This window comes from Zootoca vivipara, chromosome 12 (assembly GCF_965207765.1).
Source record: "Zootoca vivipara chromosome 12, rZooViv2.hap1.1, whole genome shotgun sequence".
NCBI lineage: Eukaryota > Metazoa > Chordata > Lepidosauria > Squamata > Lacertidae > Zootoca > Zootoca vivipara.
This window is the reverse complement of record NC_142595.1, coordinates 10,134,324-10,158,881: the sequence shown is the minus strand read 5'-3', so window position 1 is coordinate 10,158,881 and position 24,558 is coordinate 10,134,324. Positions and strand designations below refer to the sequence as shown.

Here is a 24,558-nt window from a genome sequence, read left to right as displayed (position 1 = left end):
CTTCAGCAACTGTGGGAACACCTGGGAAGGCAGAAGGCAGATACAAAGAGTTTCATTACAAAAAGCCTGTGAGAAAGAGGTATCTTGTACCCGACAGTAATATAGAATCATAGAAGGGTCATCTAGTCTAGGCATCCCCAACCTTTGGCCCTCCAGATGTTTTGGGCTACAGTTCCCATCATCCCAGACCACTGGTCCTGTTAGCTAGGGATCATGGGAGTTGTAGGCCAAAAACATCTGGAGGGCCGCAGGTTGGGGATGCCCGATCTAGTCCAACCCCCTTTTAGTGCAGGAATATTTTGCCCAACGTACTCAGTGGGACATCAGTGATGGCAACGTGACTTGCCATTCCTTTACTTTTAGTCCGCTTTCACAAGAGGGCAACTCAGAAGTTCTGCCGAGTTCTACAATGAGACTTGCTCCTTACTAAAGCAACATTAAGAGACATCTTTAAAGGTGAACACATTGATTGTGGCATAAGCTTTTCAGCAGGGCCTCCCCATCCATGAGGCGAGTTGAGGCAATCTTCCTCAGGCAGCAGCACCCATCAGGGCAGCTGATCTTTCCCCCCTCATTTTGTTCCTGGTGTAGATCTTCCCTCACTGTTTCTTCCCTGGCGGGGAGGGGGGTTTGCCATCTTGACGTCCACCTCAGTTCCCCAAATGTCTTGGGCTGGTTCTGCTTTCAAGGACCTCGGTCCACTTCTTCAGGCGCATGAAATGTCACCCTCCGTTCCAGTCGTGTAATGTGGGCATGGATCGAAACGATGAGCGCAGAGGGAATGAAACGCAGGAAAGCACAGATTGCTTATCCATGGTGTGTTCGGATTGGATTTCTTTTTTGTTTACATGAATTAATTTATTTGGTTTTTCGAATTAAAATTTTACAGAGATATATCGAGCATAAATCATAGAAACAGGATTCCAATGAATCTCCTGGACTTCCATCCTCCCCCTTGGTGGGTCCTATTATTAATCATTTCCTCCTGCATCTTTTGTTGTTGTTGTTTAGTCGTTTAGTCGTGTCCGACTCTTCGTGACCCCATGGACCATAGCACGCCAGGCACTCCTGTCTTCCACTGCCTCCCGCAGTTTGGTCAAACTCATGTTCGTAGCTTCAAGAACACTGTCCAACCATCTTGTCCTCTGTCGTCCCCTTCTCCTAGTGCCCTCCATCTTTCCCAACATCAAGGTCTTTTCCAAGGATTCTTCTCTTCTCATGAGGTGGCCAAAGTATTGGAGCCTCAGCTTCACGATCTGTCCTTCCAGTGAGGGACAGATCGTGCATCTTTTATGATGATCCAAATCTTTTACATCTCCATTCTATCCAGAATTCAACCTTGAACTACAAGTGATATTCTAATCATACTAACAATTTTAACTGTTTACTATGGTCTTTGAGACAAGTCATAAAATTTCCCCATTCCTTATTAAAATTTTGGTCTTCCTGATTTCTGACTCTTTGGGTCATTTTAGCCATTTCGGCATAGTCCACCAACTTCTACCTGCCATTCTTTTCTGGTAGGGACTTTATCTTCTGTCCATCTCTGGGCCAGTAACATCCGTGCATTCATGGTCGCAAACGGATTGGATTTCTTACTTGGTGAGAATCGTTTGCCCTCTCTATGGCCCTCTGATATTTGAGTGGCTCGTCTGTCCAAATTTTACCAATGGGCATTGCGAGTTGAGTGTGTGTCTGGGGAACTTGCCTTCCAGTATATATCCGTGGTTGCGATGCGGTTTGAACATAGCTGCCCCGAGATCGAATTGCCTCACTGTGCTGGGTTTGTCTTGTCCTGTGTTGCTGTGGAAACCAACTCTGCTCCTTCTGCTACTTTGGGCCAACAGGCTTCATCTGTTTGGCCTTCCACATGCATGCAAAGTATTTATGACTGCTGTGGAGGGAGGTTCACGCCGAAGGTGAAGGATGCTGGGCCACAGTTATGCTCTTTTCCTGAGAAGGGGAGCCAAGTAAACACAGGATTTCCCCCTCTGCAAAGGAAATGGTTGTGTTTTCTTTCAGCAGGAGAGATATGTGGCCGGCGGAAATCTGGAAATGGCGCCAGAGAATTGCATTGTTTCCATGGGCCCTCTGGGAGCCCAATCGCCATAAAAGATAGCATGGGTACAAGAAGCAATCTTATTAGTTGATTTCATGCAAACATTGCTGTGCTAAATCAAACTTCTGAATTTTTTTGGGGGGGTGGGGGGTTGCCGGACAGAATAAATATACAAAGTCTGTATCATTTATGGTGGAACTGGGAACAGAACTGTAGTTAGACCCAGCCTCCAAGAAACTTGTGTCCCAGCTCTACCCTTCCATAATCTCCAACATTTCTGCAGTCCACTTAACAGACCCCACCTCCATTGCATGTCTCTAAAATATAAATAAAATCTTGACAACACCAGCACATCAACCCTGGACTACGCTTTATGGGTGTCAAACACTCTTCCCTCCCTGACCCCCCAGCAAAAGGAGTGTAGCCATGGGTTACTTGTCAGTAACTTGACAGGCGAACTAATGCCAGTGTACTGGAAGAAGCAAAACTCACCAGGGTCGAAGCAATGATTCTTCCACATCAACTTTGTTGGACTGGTCATGTTGTTCAGATGCCTGATGATTGTCTTCCAAAGCAACTACTCTATTCCGAACTTAAAAACGGAAAGCATAATGCTGGTGGTCAATGAAAAAGGTTTAAAGACTCTCTCAAGGCAAATCTACACAAAATGCAGTATAAACACCGACAACTGGGAAACACTGGCCTGCGAGCGTTCCAATTGGAGAACAGCCTTTACCAAAGGTGTTGTGGGCTTTGAAGACACTCGAACTCAGGGCGAAAGTGAGAATCGTGCTAAGAGGAAGACACGTTTGGCAAACCCTCACCATGATCAACTGCAACCCGGAAACTTATGTCCCCACTGTGGAAGGACGTGTGGATCCAGAATTGGCCTTCATACTCACTTATGGACTCAGTGTTAATGGAAGACAATCTTACCCAGCTATGAGTGATCGCCAAAGAAGAAGAAGAAGAGGAGGAAGAAGAGGAAGAGGAAGAGGAAGAGGAAGAAGAAGAAGAAGAAGAAGAAGAAGAAGAAGAAGAAGAAGAAGAAGAAGAAGAAGAAAGTGCCACTCACTGCGCCAATGATGGACTTTCTCTGCGTTGGCATAAGCAGAGTAATTTTTAAATGTGTACAAATTCACAAGTGTGGGACTGGAATATGACCCGAGTGCGAAATGTTATGATCCCCTATCTGGGCTTGAAAACAGAAGGTAGTAATGGACACATTGCTCCCCAATTAAAAGGATGCTAAAAATGGCTGTGGTTGAGCGGTTGTGGGTTCTACGCAGCCTGCTCTGCTCTTTTTCGTTCCTGCATTGCAGGGGGTTGGCCAGAATGACCCTTGGAGAGCCAGTGTGCTGTAGTGGTTAAGAGCGGTAGACTCGTAATCTGGTGAACCGGGTTCACTTCCCTGCTCCTCCACAAGCAGCTGCTGGGTGACCTTGGTGCTTTGAGACTCCTCCGGGGAATGATAAAGCGGAATATCAAATCCAAACTCCTCCTCCTCCTCCTCCTCCTCCTCCTCCTCCTCCTCCTCCTCCTCTTCTTCTTCTTCTTCTTCTTCTTCTTCTTCTTCTTCTTCTTCTTCTTCTTCTTCTTCTTCTTCTTCTTCTTCTTCTCCTCCTCCTCCTCCTCCTCCTCCTCCTCCTCCTCCTCCTCCCTTCCAGCCCCATGAGTCTATAGTTAAGTATATCTGAACTGTTTCCTGTGGAGCAGCCTCCACCAGGGAAAGCCAGCATAAAAAAAAGCTTGAAAAATGAACCAAGAAGTCCTGCTTTTCAAGCCTGGACAAATGGGTGTTTTACTGTAGTTTTCTCTTTGTCTAACTGGCTAGATCTGCTTTTCCAGATGTTGAAATCATTTCTGTGACTTCATTCCTTGACTAAAGGTGGGAGCAGGCTAATTTCTTGCAGTGGAGTTTGCCTCCTATCTAGGTTTCTGCAAAAGTGCTAGAAAGTTATTTAAAACCAAACAAGCCTGGGAATCTGAGGTTTTCCCTGGAGAGGCAACTGGTCTTTGGACGTCCAAGGGGTCTTTGTAGGGTCTTTGGGAGCCCTAGTGTATGTGGTACAGAACCTAGGGTTAAAATGGGCTTTGCATGGTGACCTCCCCATCACACTGTGAAAATTGAAAGGGTTCCCAGTCCTCTTCTCCAGCTGCACATTGCTAAAGAAGGGAAATAATCTGTCTCTTCCCTCTTCTGGCCTCCTACCCACAAGGGAAGTTCATGTGCTGTTTCTGGGCCTTTGCTTTGAAGTGTTTCTAGGAATCTTCGGTTTCAGATCAGAAACACAAGAATACCTGAAATTAACATAATGGGCGACCGTGCTCAACCTCGGGTGTTGGCCTGCAGCTTCTAGTGAGTGGAGACAATGCTCTCTGGACTTTCTAGGCCAGGGGTCCCCAAACTAAGGTCCGGGGGCCAGATGCAGCCCAATCGCCTTCTAAATCCGGCCCGCGGATGGTCCGGGAATCAGTATGTTTTTACTTGAGTAGAAGGTGTCCTTTTATTTAAAATGCATCTCTGGGTTATTTGTGGGGCCTGCCTGGTGTTTTTACCTGAGTAGAATGTGTCCTTTTATTTAAAATGCATCTCTGGGTTATTTGTGGGGCATAGGAATTCGTTCATTTTTTTTCCAAAATATAGTCCGCCCCCCCCCAAGGTCTGAGGGACAGTGGACCGGCCCCCTGCTGAAAAAGTTTGCTGACCCTTGTACTAGGCGGAGCATTCTCCACTTTTCAATCTAGCCCTCTAATTCAGGAAATATCACCCAGAGCTCTGTGGTGTTGCATTCCAAACAATGGGTATGCATTACGAAGAATTTTCCCTTCCCTTCAGAATGATGCAGCTGGATGTATTTCTGAGGCATGTGAGGAAACGTAATGTTGCAGGTAGGGACAATCCTTGCGTATTGAGTAGCTTCCAGCTGTGAGACCCTTTGGCTGCGACAAAGGTGTGTGTGTGCTCAAGCATTTATTGCCAAACCCAGACAAATGCGAGCTGTTTTGGCTCTGTGCATTGCCATGTGCTTTTGTGCTTGGGCCCGTGTTTTTCTCGCACCCGCTCCCTCCACAACCCAAAGGGCCAGGATCCTTTTTAACAAGTTGTAGAACTTATACTGAACATGAGTACGGTAGCTGTTTTCACCCTCACTTGTAAGGCGAGACCCATTTGTACTATATATTTAAAGCATTATCATATTGCTTCAAACAGCCACCCCCCCCAAAAAAGAATCATGGGAACTGTAGTTTGTTAATGGTGCTGAGAGTTTACCCTAATTCTCAGAGTTCCCTGGGAAGAGGGATTGACTGTGAAACTGCTCTGGCAATTGTAGCTCGCGGTGGGGCAAATAGGGGTCTCCTGACAACTCTCAACACTGAGATACACATAATTCTCCATGGTTTTCTGCTGTTACCCTCAAACTCAGGCAAATGGGGATTGCAATATATTCCCTTCTTCTATTGGACGACTCACAAATCTTCTCTCTCATCAAGCAGAGATCATGAAATCCAAAAGCTCTATCCCTCCCAGCCTTTTGTATGTTCACCTGCTTACTTAGGATCACAGCCCCACCATGGAGTCATGCCTAATTACATTTATAATTTAGAAACTCAATCGCATCACAGAGCTTTTACGCTAGCTTGTCTAAATGCATTGCCCTCATCTGTAGTGTTTGGCAGCAGTGGTGGAAGAAGCCGCTCGGGCACCCGGAGTGCCAAACATGATGTGCACCCAGGGGCGGGGCGTCGCTACGTAGCACGCATGTGCGGTGTCACTATGTATGACGCATGCGCCGTACGTAGTGACGCCACACATACACACTACATAGTGTTTGCCGGCACCACTGCCGCTCCAGCGCCATACGGACGGTGCCGGGATCCTCTGCTCGCGGCTGCTAACGGAGGATCCTCCACATGTGGCTGCAGCTGCGGCAGCGTGATGTCTGCTTGCGCCGCCGCAGTGGGGCGCCGCCTTGTCACCCCCAGAGACGTGGCACCAGGAGCGCACTGTCCCCTCTGCCCCCCATTGCGATGCCACTGTTTGGAAGGTTTCAAAAAATTCCCCTTCCAGAGCAGATTCTGTTCCTGTAATAAGAAAACGCCAGATACCTCGGTTTACAAACTTTATCCATTCCAGAAGTCCGTTCTTAACCAAAACTGTTCTTAAACCAAGGTGCACTTTTGCTAATGAGGCCTCCGGCCGCCGGTACCCTTCCACTGTTCGGATTCCATTCTTAGACTGAAGTAAAGTTTGCAAACCGGGACGCTATTTCCGGTTTTGCGGAGTTTGTAAACCGAATCGTTCTTAAACCGGACTGCTCTTAAACCGAGGTACCACTGTATAGTCAAACCTTGGTTGTCAAATGTAATCCGTTCCAGAAGACTGTTCAACTTCCAAAACGTTCGACAACCGAGGCGAGGCTTCTGATTGGTTGCAGGAGCTTCCTGCACTCAAGAGGAAGCCACGTCGGATGTTTGGCTTCCGAAAAACGTTCAAAACCTGGAGCATTTACTTCTGGGTTTTCAGTGTTCGGGAGCCGAAAGGTACAATAACAGAGCATAGCTGCCAAGTTATCCCTTTTTTTAAGGGATTTTCCCTTATGCTGAATAGGCTTCCTCGCGAGAAAAGGGAAAACTTGGCAGCTATGTAACAGAGGCATACGGGAACTGAGGTTTGTACGATACATCACATAATTTTGGATTGCCCTCTTCTCGACCCCCATCACAGATATCTCCTAGTGACCCCCTTAAATATCAAAACAACGATTTGCAAAGAGTCTGGAATCCAATATATGTTGAGGGATGGTACTCCCGAAACGACCAATATAGTTTCAGGGTATTTAGCCAGGATATTGAAAGCTAAATGTAAAGTTGCCTGGTTTATTCAATGGTGGTTAACTAGTCTTTTGTACTGTATACAGTATTTGTATGTTTTGGATTATCAATGTATTTGGATGGCTTTGTATGCTTTTACTGTTTTAACTTATGCCAATAAAGGCTAGTTGCAAATCAACTCTCAACACCCTTGGGTAGTGCAGAGTTAAAAAGGGCAATGGCCACTTCCCCAAAAGTCAACTCCGCCAGGCAGTAAACAAGGAGATGTGGGGTCCTTTCCGCCCGCCAACTGCCATGCAAGCCACACTTCCTCCCTCCAGGCTTGAGCTTGTGGTCAGTTCTTTGCAAGCCTGCCAAGGGCAACCAATGAGAACGGGCTGGAAAAAAGCTCTTCCTGGATTGTGTATTTTTCAACTGTGACTGCCCAGTTGGGTGGAGGGGTTTTCAGAGGGGGGGGGAGCCCTGTGCTACCTTCTTGGCTTTCAGACTTTTTTTAGGTCAGCGGTGGGGCCCAGGGGCAGCGTGTGCCCCTTCCGGGTCTCTCTGTCTGGCCTTTGAGACTTTCTGAGCTACACCACCCTCTGCAGATGTGTTTGCCTGGCCAGGCTTTGTGTCCTTGTGTTGTGATGATGCCTCTTGCTTGCCTGGGTGAAGCAGAGAGAGAGCATAGCTGCCAAGTACCCCGTTTTCCCCGGGAAACCCCCGTTTTTACTTACCTTTTCCCGGTGGTCCCCCGTATCACTTCGTCTCCCGTTTGTCTCCGTTATTTTCTCCTGCCGGCGGCCATTTTTTTCCTTTCTGATTTGCCCTTCTAAGGGCACAAAAAATGGCCGCCGCCGGCTTCAAAAGTCGCATCTACACATGTCCGGAAGTGCATAGACGCGACTTCCGGTGTTGGCGGTGGCCATTTTTGGTGCCCATAGTTGGGTGGAGCGACACCGGAAGTTGCGTCGATGCACTTCCTGACATGCGTACAAGCGACTTTCGAAGCCGGCGGCAGCCATTTTTGGTGCCCAGAGAAGGGCAAAGCGACACCGGAAGTTATGTCGACGCAACTTCCGGTGTCACATGGCTGCCGGTCCCGGATTCTGCAGTCCGGGACTTTGAAGGTAAGGAGAGAGAGGTGTGGGGCGTGTGCTGGAAACCTCTGACTTGTACCATGCAAAGGGAAGCCACACCCATTGCTCCGCCCAGTTTTGCCCACCACCAGCACGCACCTCTGGGAGATTGAAAGGGAGGCCCTCTGGACTGTAAAAGGTTCTCCACCACAGCCAGGATGGACAATAGTCAGGGTTAAGTGCAGAGAGATGCAGATTCCCCATCCCATGACTAGCCTGTGATGCTCCTCTTCCATTTGGGCTTGAGTCCAGCAGCCCTGATTATCCTCTTCTCTCTCTCCTGTACCAGGTAGGTGACAAGGTGATGGCGATGGCCAGGTCGGGGCTCTGGCAGGAAATTGTGACGGTCCCAGCCAACCAGACATTCCCCATGCCAGAAGGGATGAGTTTCGAGGAAGCGGCTGCCTTTTTGGTCAACTACATCACCGCCTATATGGTCCTCTTTGACTTCGGCAACCTGCGACCCAACCAGAGCGTCCTGGTCCACATGGCAGCAGGTAACCAAGGATTTCCCCCTTTGCAGTAGGAAGCTATAGATCAGGCACTCCCAAACTTCGGCCCTCCAGATGTTTTGGACTACAGCTCCCATCATCCCTGACCACTGGCCCTCTTAGCTAGGGAACATGGGAGTTGTAGGCCAAAACATCTGGAGGTCCACAGTTTGGGGGTGCCTGCTATAGATCAATGGAAGAGGAACTCGCAGAGCAGTCCTTGACTTCCTGCTTCTCTTCCTGCACTACGAATGTATTTATTACACTTGTATCCTTCCTTCTCCTCAAGATAGTGCGCAAGGTTCTCTTCTTACCGCCCACCCTTTCCCCATATGTCACAAGGCAGTTTGGTCAAAGCTGGGATCATGGTTTGTTTCTCCCTAACAAGCTGGGATCACAACAAAGGCTTAGCTGCTGTAGAAATCCTAGCTCATTAGGGATAAAGAAACCACAATTCCAGGTTCAGACATTGCACCGATCGGACTTCTTGACCTGGTAGCACCATAGAAGGAGTGAAAACAGGCTATGCACACCAGTGTTCTGCTCACGTATGTTGTTGACGTGAGCGCAGCCATTGCGCAGTAGAACGGGACCGCCTAGTCATTGCCCAAGTGTTTAATTGCGAGCTTAATTCGGTAGCACAGATCAGACGCCACCAATCTTTGGGGGCCTGTGGAAATGCTTGCAAACTGGAGAAATGGTTGCGAGCACCACAACTGCAACCCCGCAACTTATTCTATTGGCTAAAATATGCTTCTTTTGATCCTAATTTCGGGGGGGGGGCTGTGGGTGCCAGGTTCCTGGCTTATATATTCTCTTGAGGCTTTTTCAAAATGAAGTATCTGTAGAATATGCTTCTTTCGATCCAAATTTCAGGGGCGGGGGCCCTGTGAGGACCCGGTTCCTGGCATACATCTTCCCTTGAGGCTTTTTTATTATTATTTGATATTACTGGAGAGAATATCTCCGATGGATCTTAACTTAGGCAAGTATAGGCTCAGGAGGCGATGAACGCTGATACACTTCTCCTTGGCTCTTCATAAGCCTATCCGCGTCTTCTGTATGGGCCAATGGAGCAGCTACTGTCTACTGAATTTGGCAGTGAGTGGGGACAATATTTTTCACGTTGGGATGGAGTTGAACGAGGACCCGGTCTCCTCGGGCTGCCAGTGGCGCCACAATGCAGGCAATTCACTTGCCCCTGTCTCCTCCTTCCAGGTGGCGTGGGGACTGCAGCCGTCCAGCTCTGCAAAACTGTGGAGAACGTCACCGTTTTCGGCACAGCTTCTGCCTCCAAACATGAAACCATCAAGGAGAATGGGGTCACCTATCCCATTGACTACCGGGCAGCTGATTATGTGGCAGAAGTCCGGAAAATCTCCCCCAAAGGTCAGTGACAAGAGCAGAGGGAGAGAGCTCTGGCAAAAGCGTGCAGCAGGCAAAAGCGTTCCTTCATATAACTAGGCATTTTGCCCTTAACTGTCTGTGGTGTTTTAGAAGTGTATAGGATGTTTTTTTTAAAAAAATTCTCTTCCTCCTGGTTTCAATGTACCTACGTGGGGTTTATTATTGTCTGCCTGCTGGATGGGTTGAACGTTGCTTTCGGGTTACCCTGGGCAAGGTAAAGCGACCAACAAATTTAAGAAATAATAATAACAATAAAATAACAATAATTATCATTATCTCCATCTCTGGGTTTCTGCTTGCGACGTGACTTTCAGCAGAATTGTGCTAACCTGTTGCAAAGCTCCACAAAGTTGTAAGGGGATTAATATACCTGCTGGAATAAACAAGAGTTCTGGAGATAAAAGCACTCTTTCCTTTCATTAGGCTAGAGTGCTGTTTAAATTTGGCCAAGGGAACACATCACATTACAGTGGTACCTCAGTTTATGAACACAATTGGTTCCGGAAGTCTGTTCATAAACTGAAGCGTTCATAAACTGAAGCGAACTTTCCCATTGAAAGTAATGGAAAGTGAATTAATTCGTTCCAGATGGGTCCGCAGCGTTCGTAAACCGAAAATTCGTAAACCGAGGTGTTCATAAACCGAGGTTCCACTGTATAGCCTTTTTAATATTTTTTAAAAAAACAGGGCTTTCCCTTCTGCATTTTTTGGAATGTTCCCCTAAGTGAAATAGGTTTACAACTGTCCAGAAACAGATATTTCAGACATGGAGCTGGGCATTTGTTCCTGAATACTGGAAGGTCCTTCTAAATCTTTTGTAATGGCAACTTTCTCTCTCTGTCTTGTTAGGTGTAGATGTCGTCTTAGACCCTCTGGGGGGTTCAGATACCACAAAAGGCTTTAATCTCCTGAAGCCAATGGGAAAACTAGTCACCTACGGTGAGTAAAGAAAACTTGTTGGGAACTGAATGGAGGCTCCACCCAGCCCTGGAATCTTTTTAAATCCCAAAGCACAAACTCAAATCTTCGAATAAGAAAATGCCTCTGCGCATGTGCAGAATGCTGCACTTTAAATGTGGAGCTCAGCTCTGTGCTGGAGCCAGTTTGCAATGCCCCCAAGGCTTAGCCACTGGAGCCCGGGAAATGGAAACGGGGTCAGACCAAAAGCTCCCATCTTTCTATCTCCAAAAGATCCTCTGAAGCACATTCCCCTTTATCTGAGTCAACCCTGCAGCTGTAACAGAAGCTTTGTGGCATGTGGGAGTCAAACGCCAAAGATGTTGAATACTTCTCTCCCCCTGCTTCCGGCAGTGAGCACACTGTAATTCTGTGCTTGCAGACAAAGCCTTTACACAGTCGAACTGGCAGCGGAGATCAGAATCTTGCAACCCCAGGGTGGCCATCTAGAAGTTTAAGAGTTGAAACTTGCAGGCCGTTGCAGACGCCAACATGGTGTTCCGAAAAAGGTCACTGTCATTTCCAGTCTTTCCCCCCTTCTGCAATGTAAAGACCCCAAATACTAGTTTATGATTGTGAATGCATTACAAAACCTAAATTTGTTTCTGCCCAATTTTGACCCTGGTTTTGACATAGATGGCCTACAATGGGAGAAGGAGGGTGGAGTTTAATAAATGATGATGATGATGTTGTTATTTATATGCTGCCAACTGACTGGGTTGCCCCAGCCACTCTGGGCAGCTTCCAACAGAATATTAAAAACACAATACGACTTCCAAGAACAGGGCTGCCTTCAGATGTTTTCTAAAAGCCAAATGCAGTTGTACCTTGGTTGTCGGACGCCCTGGAACTTGGACGTTTTGGTTCCCGAACTCCGCAAACCTGGAAGTGATTGTTCCGGTTTGCGAACGTTCTTTTTGGAACCCGAACGTCCGGCGGGGCTTCTGCGGCTTCTGATAATCAGAAGCCGTGATTTGGTTTTGAACATTTTGGAATTCGAACGGACTTCCAGAATGGATTCCATTCGACTTCCAGGGTTCGACTGTAGTCATTTATTTCCTTGACCTCTGATGGGAGGGCGTTCCACAGGGCGGGGGCCACTACCGAGGAGGCCCTCTGCCTGGTTCCCCGTAACTTCACTTCTCGCAGTGAGGGAAATGCCATAAGGCCCTCAGAGGTGATGCTGCTAAGTCTCTCAGTGGCTTTGGCCATCATTGGCCATGTTATCCTTCTGTGGTTCAGGGCCAAAGAGTTCCAGGAGCTCTATCTTCCTGGATGGCCGCATCCAGCAAGTGTTACTGGAAGCCTACTGTTACCCTTTCTCCTGGCATTTGTGCCTTGTGGCCTTGTGCTGCTTTTCAACCACATGAAACCACCGAGTGAGATCACCTGAGGTTCCGGAGTGTCGGCAGGTAGTGATGATGGCCCCCTTCAAAACTCCAGGTCATCTCGCTCCATCACTCCTCGACATCTAATTCTAGTGAGGCACAGGAAGCCTTGAATTGGCTATCAGTAACAAACTAGATAAGGGCGATAAACTGAAGCTCAGTTGTAAAAGAGGGGAGGTACTGGTATAGCTCAGGGACTCATTGTTCGGGGGTGGGGAGTATAGGTCCTTGGTCTATTTTTTTTTTTGGTTGCTAGTTTTATTATTATTATTAAAGATTTTCTTGATTTACAAAAATATGTGTGGGGCTGGGGACCTGGGTGCTGCAGAGATTGTCTGCCTCCACTTTGGGCAGAGTAGCTAAATTGCACCTAGGAAGCCAAATCATGTACAATACTGATGCTTTTCTTGACATTAAGGCAATGCCCAAGCACTTGTTGAAATATTCCAAAGCCTTTACTAGCAGGACATAGAGCTAAGGAAGAATAATATGCAAAGGATTTACATTCACATGCTCTTCCAAGCACGGGTTTAGTTTTCTTAGTTGAAGATTTCAGCCTCTGCCTAATGATCCAGCGTGAGACAGTGGCTTTGAGCACATGCAGAGCACTTTGTCAGTTGCCCCTAAGCAACTCTTGTGTAACAGCGCACAACGAAATTAACTCTCGAAACACCAGCAATTTATAATTAGGCAGAAATTCACTTGGAACAATTACAATGGTAATTACTAAACGATGAGCAATGAAGGTAACTGCAAGCCACAATGCATAAAATACCACAATACACACAAAACCATGTAAAAGGAACAAATTGAGAAACAAAGACACACAACTTAAAAAATCGTTTTTTAAAAAAATCCCTAGTCTCCTCTCCTCCCTTCCCAGCTGCTTCTGCTGTTCTTAAAGTCATGGTCTGGGAGAGGCTAATTGCTCAGCTAGATTTGATTGAGGTTGCTTGTGTAGGAAAATAAAGTTAACCTTCCAAGACATCCTGGCTGCTGTATGCTACTACTGTGGCCTAGAATCGAATAGAATCGTAGAGTTGGAAGAGACCACAAGGGCCATCCAGTCCAACCCCCTGCCGAGCAGGAAACACCATCAAAGCATTCTTGACATATGCCTGTCAAGCCTCTGCTTAAAGACCTCCAAAGAAGGAGACTCCACCACACTCCTTGGTAGCAAATTCCACTACCGAACAGCTCTTACTGTCAGGAAGTTCTTCCTGTGTTTCGTTAGCTCAAAAATGGAAAACAAGCAAAGTCCCAGCTAAAGAAGAATGGCAACTGAGGCTGACAGAATATGCGCAGCTTTCAGACCTAACATACAGAATAAGAGAACAAGAAGAACATACGTTTAGAGAAGATTGGAAAACATTTATTGAATGTATGGGGGGGGGAATTGTGTACACTTGAAAACATTGGCGGCATTAAGATAAATTCAGCAGTGTAAATAAGTTTTGATGGATGTGATAATGGAATACTGAATGGTATAGTTTATGTAAAATGTGCAGGGGTTTAAGATTTTCAAAATGAACCATGGAAAGCTTCCAGCCAGGCGGATGCTAAATGATAGGCCTTTCTGCTTGGCAGGTGTAGCCAACTTGCTAACAGGGCAGAGGAAGAACCTGATGGCCATGGCTAAGACCTGGTGGAACCAGTTCAGCATCAATGCCTTGCAGCTCCTGCATCTCAACAAGTCTGTCTGCGGCTACCACCTGGGTTACCTAGACGAGGAGGTGGAGCTCTTGAGCAGCGTGGTGAACAAGCTGCTTGCCCTCTACAACCAAGGCAAAATCAAGCCCAAGGTGGACTCCGTTTGGCCCTTTGATCAGGTGAGTGTGGGCGGCAGCGCAACGGGCTCTTCTCGTGCTTAATGCTTAATCGGTTTCTAGGTGCGATTTCAGGGCTTTGGCGGTTCACTGGAGATAAAGGGGAGGCCCTCCATTTAGGCACAGGAAATCAAAGGCAGGCCTATAGGGTGCAGCGGGGAGGGGGGCGGAGCTGGTTTGTACACATGCAAAGAGATTTAGGGGGCTTTAGGTGTGAGCACAAGCTGAACAGGAGCCAGCAGAAAGATGCAGCAGCTAAAAAGGCTAACACAATCTTAAGAGGAGCACAGTCTCCAGATCACAAAGGCAACAATGGTTCTGCTCTGTTCAGGTTGCGTTGTGGATCTGGGTGTGTCACATATAACAAAAAGACGTTGCTAAACTGTGTTGTGTTTCCAGAGGAGGGTGACCACAATGGTGAGGAAGCTGGAAACCGAGCCCTGTGAGGAAAGAGCTGAAACAGCAGGGGGGGGGGTGCAGCCTGGAGATGAGAAAGTCAAGGGGGGAGCGTTTTAGCGTTCTTCAGGAGGTGGCGTAGACTAGGGTCCCGTCCGCACCATACAGCATTTAAACACACACTGGTTCCCTCCAGGAATGATGGGAATTGTATCTTACTGTTTAGTGAGCTGGGAGAATCTGTGGCAGAGAGAAGTCCAAAATCAGAAGTGGAGGCTGAAGCAGGAGAGGAGGGAGGCCAAGAGGCAGAGATGAAGCAGACTGGGAAGAGTCTGCTGCTTGCGGACCGCTCCCCTCCACCCTGGTCTCCTAGAACCAGGAGAGGCATGGAGAGAGCGGGGGGAGAAGATAGCTTCAGGCAGACACAGGTGGTGGCCTGCGAGGCTTCACGGCGGTGACGGGAGATGGCGGCAGTAGCGGTGGCAGACTGCAAGGCCTCGCGGCAGCGGCACTAGCAGTGATGGCCTGCAAGGCCTTGCGTCAGTGATAGAGAGTGGCGGCAGTAGCAGCGGCGGCCTGTGAGGACTCGCAGCAGTGGTAGGAAGTGGCGGCAGCGGACTGCGATGGGAAGTGGCAGCAGTAACGGCACTTGCCTGAGAGGCCTTTCAGTGGTGAAAGGATTTGGCAGCAGAAGTGGCAGCGGACTGCAAGTCCTCCTGGCGGTAGTGGGAGCATAGCTGGCCAAGTCTCCCGTATTCCCCGGGAAACCCCCATTTTTCCAGCTGTCCCCAGCCGAAAAAACTGATTTTTTTGTTTCCCCCCGGTTTATTCTGGCGCGGCGGCCATTTTGGAACTGGGCGGAGCATGCTCAGAAGCGACTTTTGATGCTGCTTTGCCCAGTTCCAAAATGGCTGCAGCGTGACTTCTGCTGCGGCGGCCATTTTGGAACAGAGCAGAGCAGCATCAAAAGTAGCTTCTGAGCATGCTCCGCCCAGTTCCAAAATGGCGGCAGCGCTACTTCCGGTCTGCTACTTCCGGTCCAGTCCCTTATTTCTCAGGCCCGAACTTGGCAGCTATGAGTGGGAGGCGGTGGCAGAAGGTGTGGTGGCCTGCCTCACAGGCCGCCACTACTGCCACCGGCATGGCAAGGCCTTGCAAGGCTGCCGCCGCTTCTGCCACTGCCACCCACTGCCGTGGCAATGCTTCACAAGCTGCTGATTATTGTGCCCCTGCTGCCAGGCTGCCTCTGCTTCTGTCCCTCCCCTGCTGTTGATTTTGCTGCTGCCGCTTCTGCCTCCTAGCAGGCCTGCTGGCAGTCCCAGATTATTTGTAGACTATGACTCATCGCCGTACTTTGGCGCCCCCTGAATACCACCATTTGGTAGCCAAGTCCAAAACCAAAAGTCCTGTTGGGATGCATTTTGGCTTGCCTGCTGATGAAACTGAGTGTGTGTCAATTGATAATGTTGTCATTTAACCATTTTAGACCAGTAGTCGTCAGGACATTGTCCTGCTTGCCTATGTATAATTCCTTCCTTATTTCAGATATTGTCATATATATCCATATATCGCGATGTCCAGCTGGCGATACGTTGCAATACTGATAACCAGTTATTGCTCAGCCCTCGTGTGGAGAGCAGGGTGATTTCACACAAAGCCTTTCACTGCCTGACTTTACATTTAGTCATGTGGCGGGGGTGCTGTGGGGAGCGAGTGAAGAAATAGTTGAGTCATTGGATCACATGTGTATTTGCTGCTCATTAAGAGAGAGAACGAACGGCACAAACCCAACCCCAGCAAATCTAGTGTTGGGCTTTAGTGAGTAAGTGCATTGTGTGGTTTTTTTCCTTCCGCAAAAGGTCCCCGGTTCAATACTTTGCATCTCCAGGCAGGCCTGCAAGAGAACCCCTAGTTCAGATGTAGGCAGCACTGAGCTGGAGAGACCCAACAGTCTTTGACTCTCTGCGACAACCAGTCTTCCCAGTCGTGGCATTTGCCTCTTGCAGGGCCAAGCCTTTTAAAAGAGGCTCCTCCCGGGCGCTGAGATCTCCTGCCCTTGTTGCCTTACATCAGGCCCCCCAAACTACGGCCCGGGGGCCGGATGCGGCCCAATTGGCCTGCCGATCCGGCCCGCGACGACCCCTGCCGCCTGCCGCCGCCTGCACTTACGGCGCGCAGCGCGGCAGCGCTCTTCCGGGTCGGAGAAAAAGCGCCGAAAATCCTTTGTGCGCATGCGTATGGGCCTCTCCCGACCCGGAAGAGGTCATTTCTGGTGCACTTCCAGGTCGGGGGAGGCCCATACGCATGTGCACAACGGATTTTCGGCGCTTTTTCCACCCTGGAAGCGCGCCGCCGCGCCAGTAAGCGCCCGTGCGCATGCGCACGGGCGCGCACTCCCCCGCCCGCCGGCCCGCACAGGCGCGCGATCGGCACGGTGGGAACCGGCCCAAACATGTTCCAAGACCTGACACTGAAAACTGGCTTGGGAAGTGAGCAATGTTTTGGAGCTGTTGCTGCAGTGTGCTTTCACCTTTGGCCAGGTCGCTTATGATCCCTGCTTGGGAATCTCTTATTGGGGGGTGGGGAAAGAAAGAGAGGCAGGCAAACCAGAAAGGAGGCAAGGATTGGGGGGGGGGGAGAGAATTCTCCTGAGATTATTTCCTTCCCTTGCCTCCTGCCTGTGTATTCTGATGGACACAGTAACAAGTGGATTCCAGCTACTTTTAATTAAGCTGAGAACGTGTGGGGTGAAAAGGAAAAAAACAAACAAACCTCCTTTGCTGCATCTGAGCTGTAAAAAAAACCTGTTCCTTGAAATCATTTTCTAAAAAGGGTTAATGAATTGCAGAATCAGAAGAGTATAGGAGGACGGGGAGAGATCTGATAGCTGCTGAATGCAACATTCTTTTCTGCTGTTAGGATGGTTCATTAGCAGTTGGTAAGGGACGCGGGTGGTGCTGTGGTCTAAACCACTGAGCATCTTGGACTTGCCGATCGGAAGGTCAGCAGTTCGAATCCCCACGACGGGGTGAGCTCCTGTTGCTCTGTCCCAGCTCTTGACAACCTAGCAGTTCCAAAGCACGCCAGTGCAAGTAGATAAATAGGTACCGCTGCAGTGGGAAGGTAAACGGCGTTTCCGTGTGCTCTGGTTTCCGTCACGGTGTCCCGTTGCGCCAGAAGCAGTTTAGTCATGCTGGCCACAACCCCATAGTCACCTTTGACTGGACTTAACCGTCCAGGGGTCCTTTACCTTTTTATTAGCAGTAACTCTGCCATGGTAAAAAGGAAAGGCTCACAGATTGAATTGTGAACTGGCTTAGTCTGTTGGCAGTGGATGTTGCAAAAGCTGCAGCTACCTGAATAGCATTCAAGGACTGCACAAATTCATGAAGCGTCCGTCAATCCAAGGCTGAAAATCAGTGGGAGGGTACTTCTGTTTCTCAGAGCCTGGGGAGGGCCAATCTCCTTTTGGGTGTTGTATCTGGCTGACCAACACTGCAGATGGATTTTTGACCCGATTCCAAGGGGACCAGTTCCAAGAGATCCCACAATAATTGTCTTTGCCGCCTAAGAGGATTGATGTGTGTGTATTGGGGGGGGGGCATGACTAGTGCCAGCTGAAAGACCCTTAAGGAAGAAAATGAAGCCCCTCATCCTTCTCCCCCTGCAGGTGGTAGATGCCATGAAGCAGATGCAAGAGAAGAAAAACGTTGGGAAAGTTGTGCTGATTCCCGAAGCACCACCGAAGGACGAAAGCAAAGAAGCGGAGAACTGAAGTGAAAGGCGTGGGTGGAATGTCTGACCTCAGGTCCTCATGTTGTTGTATTTTGAGTTGTGTTATTTTTAATTTTTAATTTTTTTAAAACCCTGCCCCCCTCCCCATGTCTGACCCTTTGATGGAAGTAGGAATGGGCATATAGATCTCTCACTGCTGTTCATGGAATAAGTGGTGTAAGGACCGAAAAGACACACATTTATTGTTGTCGGTTGGTGGCCTCTAGAGGCGATGCAAGCTTCTGGGTTCCACAGAACGCTTCGCGCAAAGGTTTGCACCATCTCTAAAGCATTGGCCGGCCTCCTTTAAAAAGTAAATAAATAGAAAGGTAACCACAGAGAGGTATTGATCCTGCATCTTTGCTCTTCTGGCATCAACACTTCATTAAAGGAATAACAAGGCACAATGTGAACATGCAGGTGCCTGAGTGAAGTAGACATCCACTGAAATTTCCTCTTGATTTCTGGATCCTTCCTTTACCTTTATTTGTAACCTACCCACAACTCCACAAAACCCATGCCAAATTCACCTCCTGAGCCCTCTTCTCTTCCCACCCAGTTCCCCCCCCCCCGCATCTGGTGACTAATAACTTTAGAGCACGTAAAACTCGCATTATTATTACAGCAGCCATCGAAAGTCTCCATGGAAACGGGGCTTTCAAACCTGCCGCTTCCGATGGGCACATTTTAATAAGCAGGACGCATCCGACTTTTTCAGCTCTGCTGTGACAAGAAGAATGGAGGAGAAGGGAGAGAATTGTGCCTCTGCGTTATCTTGATGCCTTGATCCTGTCCATATCTTAGCATTTCTAAACCATTTTTTAAAATAAAATAAAAAAAACCTGCCCTGGCAATTGCAATGATTATGTGAAGGAGGCAACAGAAAGCACCTAGGTTTCTTTTGAGAGACACCTTGGGGTTTCTCCCCCCCACACACTTTAGTTGGGTTGTGTAGACAGATACACAACAGGGCCTAACTGCTGACTCGCCTGCAATCAGCTGACTTGTCGGCAATCTCAAAAATTGTGCTATCGCTTGCAGAATCAGCTGTCCTGGTCATGTAAATGTCACATGACTTGGTGGTTGGATGTTTGAATGAATGAATGGGGGAAACAATCTATACACAATCTGGCTGGAGGAAGGACACTGAAACCCTTCTCTGCTGCAACTCTTGGTCGTCGTTTTTCTTTGAGAGCAAGAGCACCTTCAGGCCGGTTGCCTTCCAGAACGCGCCTAGCAGAATTACACACTGGCTAAATATTCCCTTTACATCTGCATTTCCTGTCAGGCTGTGGGAGAACAGAGAGTGAAATTTAGCAGTTGCCTGCAACGAGCAGAGACTTTCTGCTTCCGGTCCTTTCACTTTTGGTTAGTGGTCTGTTTGGAAAATGAGTCACTGTGCTGCCTTAAGCTGTGTGGGTCCCTGTGTTGTGCTTATATCCTGGCTCGTCGACCACTTCTGCGGGCTCTAATCTCTTCTTTGAAACCTCCTAGCCTTCTTTCCGCCCCCCTCTCTTCCATTTCAGCAAACCTCTCCACCTTTTTACGTCCTCGGGCCACAAAGCATCTCTCTGTAGCTCGACAGAGTCCCCAGTCCCCTTCCTTGATGTTCATACCTGGCGAAGGCAACAGACCTCCGAGGGTACCGTTCTGCCTTTGCCTGGCGTAAAGAAACGATCAAGAGCACAGGGAATCGCAGCAGTGAAACCTGGGCATTTCTCTATGTTTCCCTTTTCCCCCCTTTCCCCAGCCCCGTAGTGAGAGTGGAAGGCAACCGTGGGCTGTGTTTTGGCTCACAGCGAACCCTTGGTGCCCCCATCATTTGTTTCAGGGCTGTAGTCCCGCAGGCCCTTAGGTGCCAGGAATTGCCTACAGGAGTGTTTCCTCCTTACCTTATGGTAGGAAGGGATAGAGAAACCTGAGGGCCGCTAGAGCTCCCGTCAGTCCCAGCCGGCACGGCCAGTCGCCAGCGCTGATGGGAGTCCCAGCAACATCCAGAGGGATGTGAGTTCTCCTCCCCTGCCTTTTAGGCCCTGTTGCAGGAGGCATGGAAACTTTACACCTTCAGCATGCGTGCCCAAAAAGCCTTTCCCACTCCATCCAAGTATTTGACGTTTTTCAAATGCTTTCCCTTTAGCTACCCACACACACAACAAACAGGTCCATTAGCAATTTCTGTGAGTGAGCTAGGCAAGGAGGTTTCTTACGCCATCAGCACGGAAGGTAACTTGATCTTAACAACCAAAGATCAGGAGAATTATTCTAAGCAAAGGTTGCAAAGAGCAGATTCTGCAAACTATTTTCTTTTTCCTTGCTGTGCATCTTTTCTTTTTGTCCCAGGATGTAATATTGTCATTCCCTCCACGTAAAGTGCTGGAATTTTTTTGGGGGGGCGGGGCGGTGTCCCATCTTCTCAAGCAACTTGGATTGAAGGCCATTTAGCATGGGTCGAGCATCCTTTGTCCTACCATGCCATGCTTAGCGAAGGGTATTGCAAATGTCAGATTAATTCTTACAGGGCCCTAAGTTTTGGAGGGGCCAAAAGTGGAGCACATGATCTGCATGCAGGTGGCCGCAAGTTCAGTCCTTGCCGGCTGTTGTTGAAAGATGTCGGGAAAGACTCCTGGCTGTGAACTCCTGGCCACTGGCGCTCCAAATTCTGACTTGGCACAAGCCAGCTTAACGTACGTTCGTAAGGCAAGGCCAGCTGGCTAGCCGCCGTCTCACAGTCAAATGCAACCCAGGCCAAGATGGGCTGTGGAGAGCGGCTATACTGAAGAACAGAGCAGAGCCTGGTGACTTGCTGAAGCTGTGAACCTCCCAACATAGTCCTTTCTTCTCCTGCAAGTCCAGATCACTTGTGTGTTCACCCAGCAGTAAGCCCCATTGAGTTCAGTGGGACTTACTCCAAGGTAAGTTTGCACAGGATTGCAACATTTGCAGGCGGGACTCCCAACTCTGCCGTGTGCTAAGTGAACAAAAGAGAAAACACTCCCCAAACACAAGGAGCTTCCATCTCACACAGAGAGAGGGGAAATGGTGCAAAAAAATCACTAATCCGTGTTTTTAAATATATATTTACTTCCTCCCTTCTATCTTGCCTTCCTCCTTGCTGCTGCCTGGTGCCTTATTCCGGATGGCATTCTAAAACTCTTGTAACCTCATCCTGTTTAATACTGCAAGGGACCAGCCTTGCCTTGGTAAGAACTTCTATGCTGCGTTGTTCCTCCACCCCACCCCGTCACCAGTGCCTTGTTCAGACATTGAGTAAGGTCTATCTAACTCCAGAAGCCTTTGCCAAAAATCTGAGTTGTTTAGAACATTGCTCCTCCCTTTCGCCGGGAACTCGTGTGAACACACGATTATTTATGGCTTGTATTTTACACAAGCAGCGATGAGGCCTGCACACTTCAGTGCGCCTCTGCACAAGTGCATAAACCCCGCGGTGCTCTCTGAGAACTTGAGCTGAGCTTTCCCAAGATCCCAAATGCTGGGAGCCGTTGGACATTTTCAGAGATTTGCCGAGAAAGTCTTTCTGCTGTGCAATCTTACACACGCCTGCTCAAAAGTAAGACCTATTGTGCTCAATTAGACTTTCTCCCCAGGTAAAATATATGTAGGGTTGCAGCCTTAAATCTTCCAAAGCACCACTTCTGAATATTAATGTGCTCTAGGAAGCTACAAGGAGCCAGAATTAGGCTCTGTAGCTTTTTTTTTTAAAGGTTATCCCAGTGCTCTTGGGAAGAGAGGTGAAAAGGCATTTGTCCCATGTGCAATTTTTTTTAGAAAAACCAGAAGACATTAACCCGTAGCAACAGCAAGTGATGGTCCTATTCCCTTCCTGGTTTGTTTGTTTTTTGTTTTGTTTTTGCAGCTCCCCCCACCAAACCTGAAAGTTTACCTCCTGAACAGTAAAATATATCCTTTGTGCTAGACATTTAACACACTTGTCTTAGTGCTCAATACCTAAGGTTTTTCTAAAAATAATAATACAGGAGACATTCAATCTTAAAAAGCACTATAACTTTGCTCTTTGTTGCCTTGCTGATTAACACTGTAACCTTGAATTTTATAGCAACGCCCCCTTATTTTGTGACTTAACTGTGTGAGAGTACGAGTGTTGAGTGTGTGTTGAAGACAAACTGTTTTTTTGTTTGGCCCTCTTAAAAAAAAATTGTTAAAACTGCATGTACTTAACTTCAAGGACCAAAGTGGGGGTGGGGGGGAAAGCTAAGCTGTCACCTGAGTTTTCTTGACTCCAAAGGGCAAAACTTGTCACAATAAGAATGCTCTTGTTTTCTGTACGGATTTCTGTTGCACTGTTTCAAGATAAGATGAAATGGCGTTTTGAGCTAAAACGAGGCAGGTGAAGGCTGCTGTTTAGGATATGGTGGGCTATAATGGTGGGCCAAAAGTCTGAACAATTCAACTGCAAGTGTGCCTTTTCACCCTCTCTCTCCCCTCCAGCTCAAAGGACTTTAAGCACAACACCACACCCACGCTATTACTGAATGCAATGAGACTATGAGAGTTTTACTGCATCACTGCCTTCCTAAGCTACTGGCCCCCATGTGAGCTACAGTTCGACACATTTTGGTGTGGCATGGACAGTGCCGGTTCCCACCATGTAAGGAACCATTCACACAACATAAATGTGAGGTGCAAAGTTGCCTCAGAGTGATTTAAAAACAAAACAAATAATGTGCCAAACCTAGCACCTGCGTTGATGCCGGAGGTAAAACTCAACTGAGCACGGATTTTATCCAGAAAGTCCTCACTACGGTGGCCTCCTTGCAAAATATCAAAATCAGAGTCATAGCTGTCAAGTTCTCCCTTTTTTAAAGGGAAATTCCCTTATGCTGAATAGGCTTCCTCGCGAGAAAAGGGAAAACTTGACAGCTATGATCACAGTCGCCTAATTCACATTTTTACAACATCCCTATTCCTATTCATTTCCTGCTTGGCAGGGGGTTGGACTGGATGGCCCTTGTGGTCTCTTCCAACTCTATGTGGAGTGAGCTGGGGGTGGGTTAAAAGCACTCGGTTTTTCAACTCTACGATAAAGAGCATTGATCCTCAGGCAGATTGGCAGGACACACCAGACTTGGCATAAACGTCCTTCAGAATTTGAAGAGCTGCATCTGTGCCGCTCTCCCTTCCCAAAATGTTCTAAAGTTTTGGACTGGGTTGAGCTCGGCTCGCAAAAACGTTAACGGGGAACATTGCATGAGAGATGGTGGAAGGGAAAACTAGAGTCGAGGTGGCCGAGGGAGGGGAGGAAGATGCAAGGAAGGCCCTGCCTGTGTCGAGACATTTTATTTGCATGTTTGTGTTTTTGTGTGGTGTCGTCTTGAGTGACAAGTGAGGAGCCTCCAGGCGTTAAGGTCGCCAGGTGTGCCTGATGCAGCTCAAATCACCTGTGGAGCCACCACTAACGTTGACAGGTACCCTTAAGGCCTGAGGCACTTCTGCTGAGCGAAGGGCAGTTAGCAGCCAGGGCCCATATCACTGCAGGCTGCAGCACAATGTCCCATTCGTTCCTCTTTTGATGGTTTGTGATGAGCAGCTTGTGTGTTTCCTTATGGTTAAAGATGCTTCTTTAAAAGTCTCTCGTATGGTGTTTTGAAAGAAGCTCGCTCTTTTCTGCTTGCGCATGTGTGTGTGTGTGTGTGCGCGTGCGTCAACCACGCAAATGTGCCAATGCTGTTTACACAGATTTCAGACATGAAATGCTAGTCTGCCTAATGTTACCATATGCCTTATGTGTTTTTTGGGTGTTCATTAAAAGCATAACGAAAAAGAAAGACAAGAGTTGTTCTGTGGCTCTTCCGTTCATTCAAAAGCAATTTGGGGTTTGTTGGCTCTGAGCTTTGCAGCCAAGGATGAGAATCCTTTGTTATTTGTGTCTCCTGGGAACTTTCAGAAAGTATCTAGAAGATGCACAGCTGGAGGGCAGAGGTACAGGAGTACCGATATTCACATGGCTGTAACTTACCACATCTGCCAACTGGGGAGAAAAAAATAATTTAATGGTATTCTACATGTGAAGAGAGACTTGGCACATTTTGGGTTCAGAAAAAAAGACAATCCAAAGGAAGGGTTATAAAATTCTGGGCAGGCAGGAGAAAAATAAAACTTCTCTTTATTATAAATTCACAATTACTAGGTGCTGTGTCCTTGCATTCAGAATATCAGGCTTCCTCAAACTCAGCCCTCCAGATGTTTTTGGCCTACAACTCCCATGATCCCTAGCTAGCAGGACCAGGGGTCAGGGATGATGGGAACTGTAGTCTCAAAACATCTGGA

The 24,558-nt window shown here is 48.1% G+C and overlaps 1 protein-coding gene across 2 annotated transcripts in view; it reads left to right on the top strand.

The window, feature by feature from the left end:
* VAT1 (vesicle amine transport 1) overlaps window positions 1-24,061 on the top strand; it is a 39,243-nt gene extending 15,182 nt beyond the window's left edge. The window contains exons 2-7 of one of the 2 annotated variants that reach the window (XM_088656395.1): window positions 8,303-8,510; window positions 9,723-9,893; window positions 10,761-10,850; window positions 13,844-14,085; window positions 18,149-18,286; window positions 18,878-19,106. In XM_088656395.1, coding sequence (XP_088512521.1) covers window positions 8,303-8,510; window positions 9,723-9,893; window positions 10,761-10,850; window positions 13,844-14,085; window positions 18,149-18,253 — 816 coding nt within the window. In that variant the 3' untranslated portion in view covers window positions 18,254-18,286; window positions 18,878-19,106. Of the gene's footprint in view, window positions 1-8,302; window positions 8,511-9,722; window positions 9,894-10,760; window positions 10,851-13,843; window positions 14,086-18,148 lie in introns of both variants that reach the window. The other variant, XM_035134316.3, reaches the window with a different exon arrangement.
* Window positions 24,062-24,558: the final 497 nt, after the last annotated feature.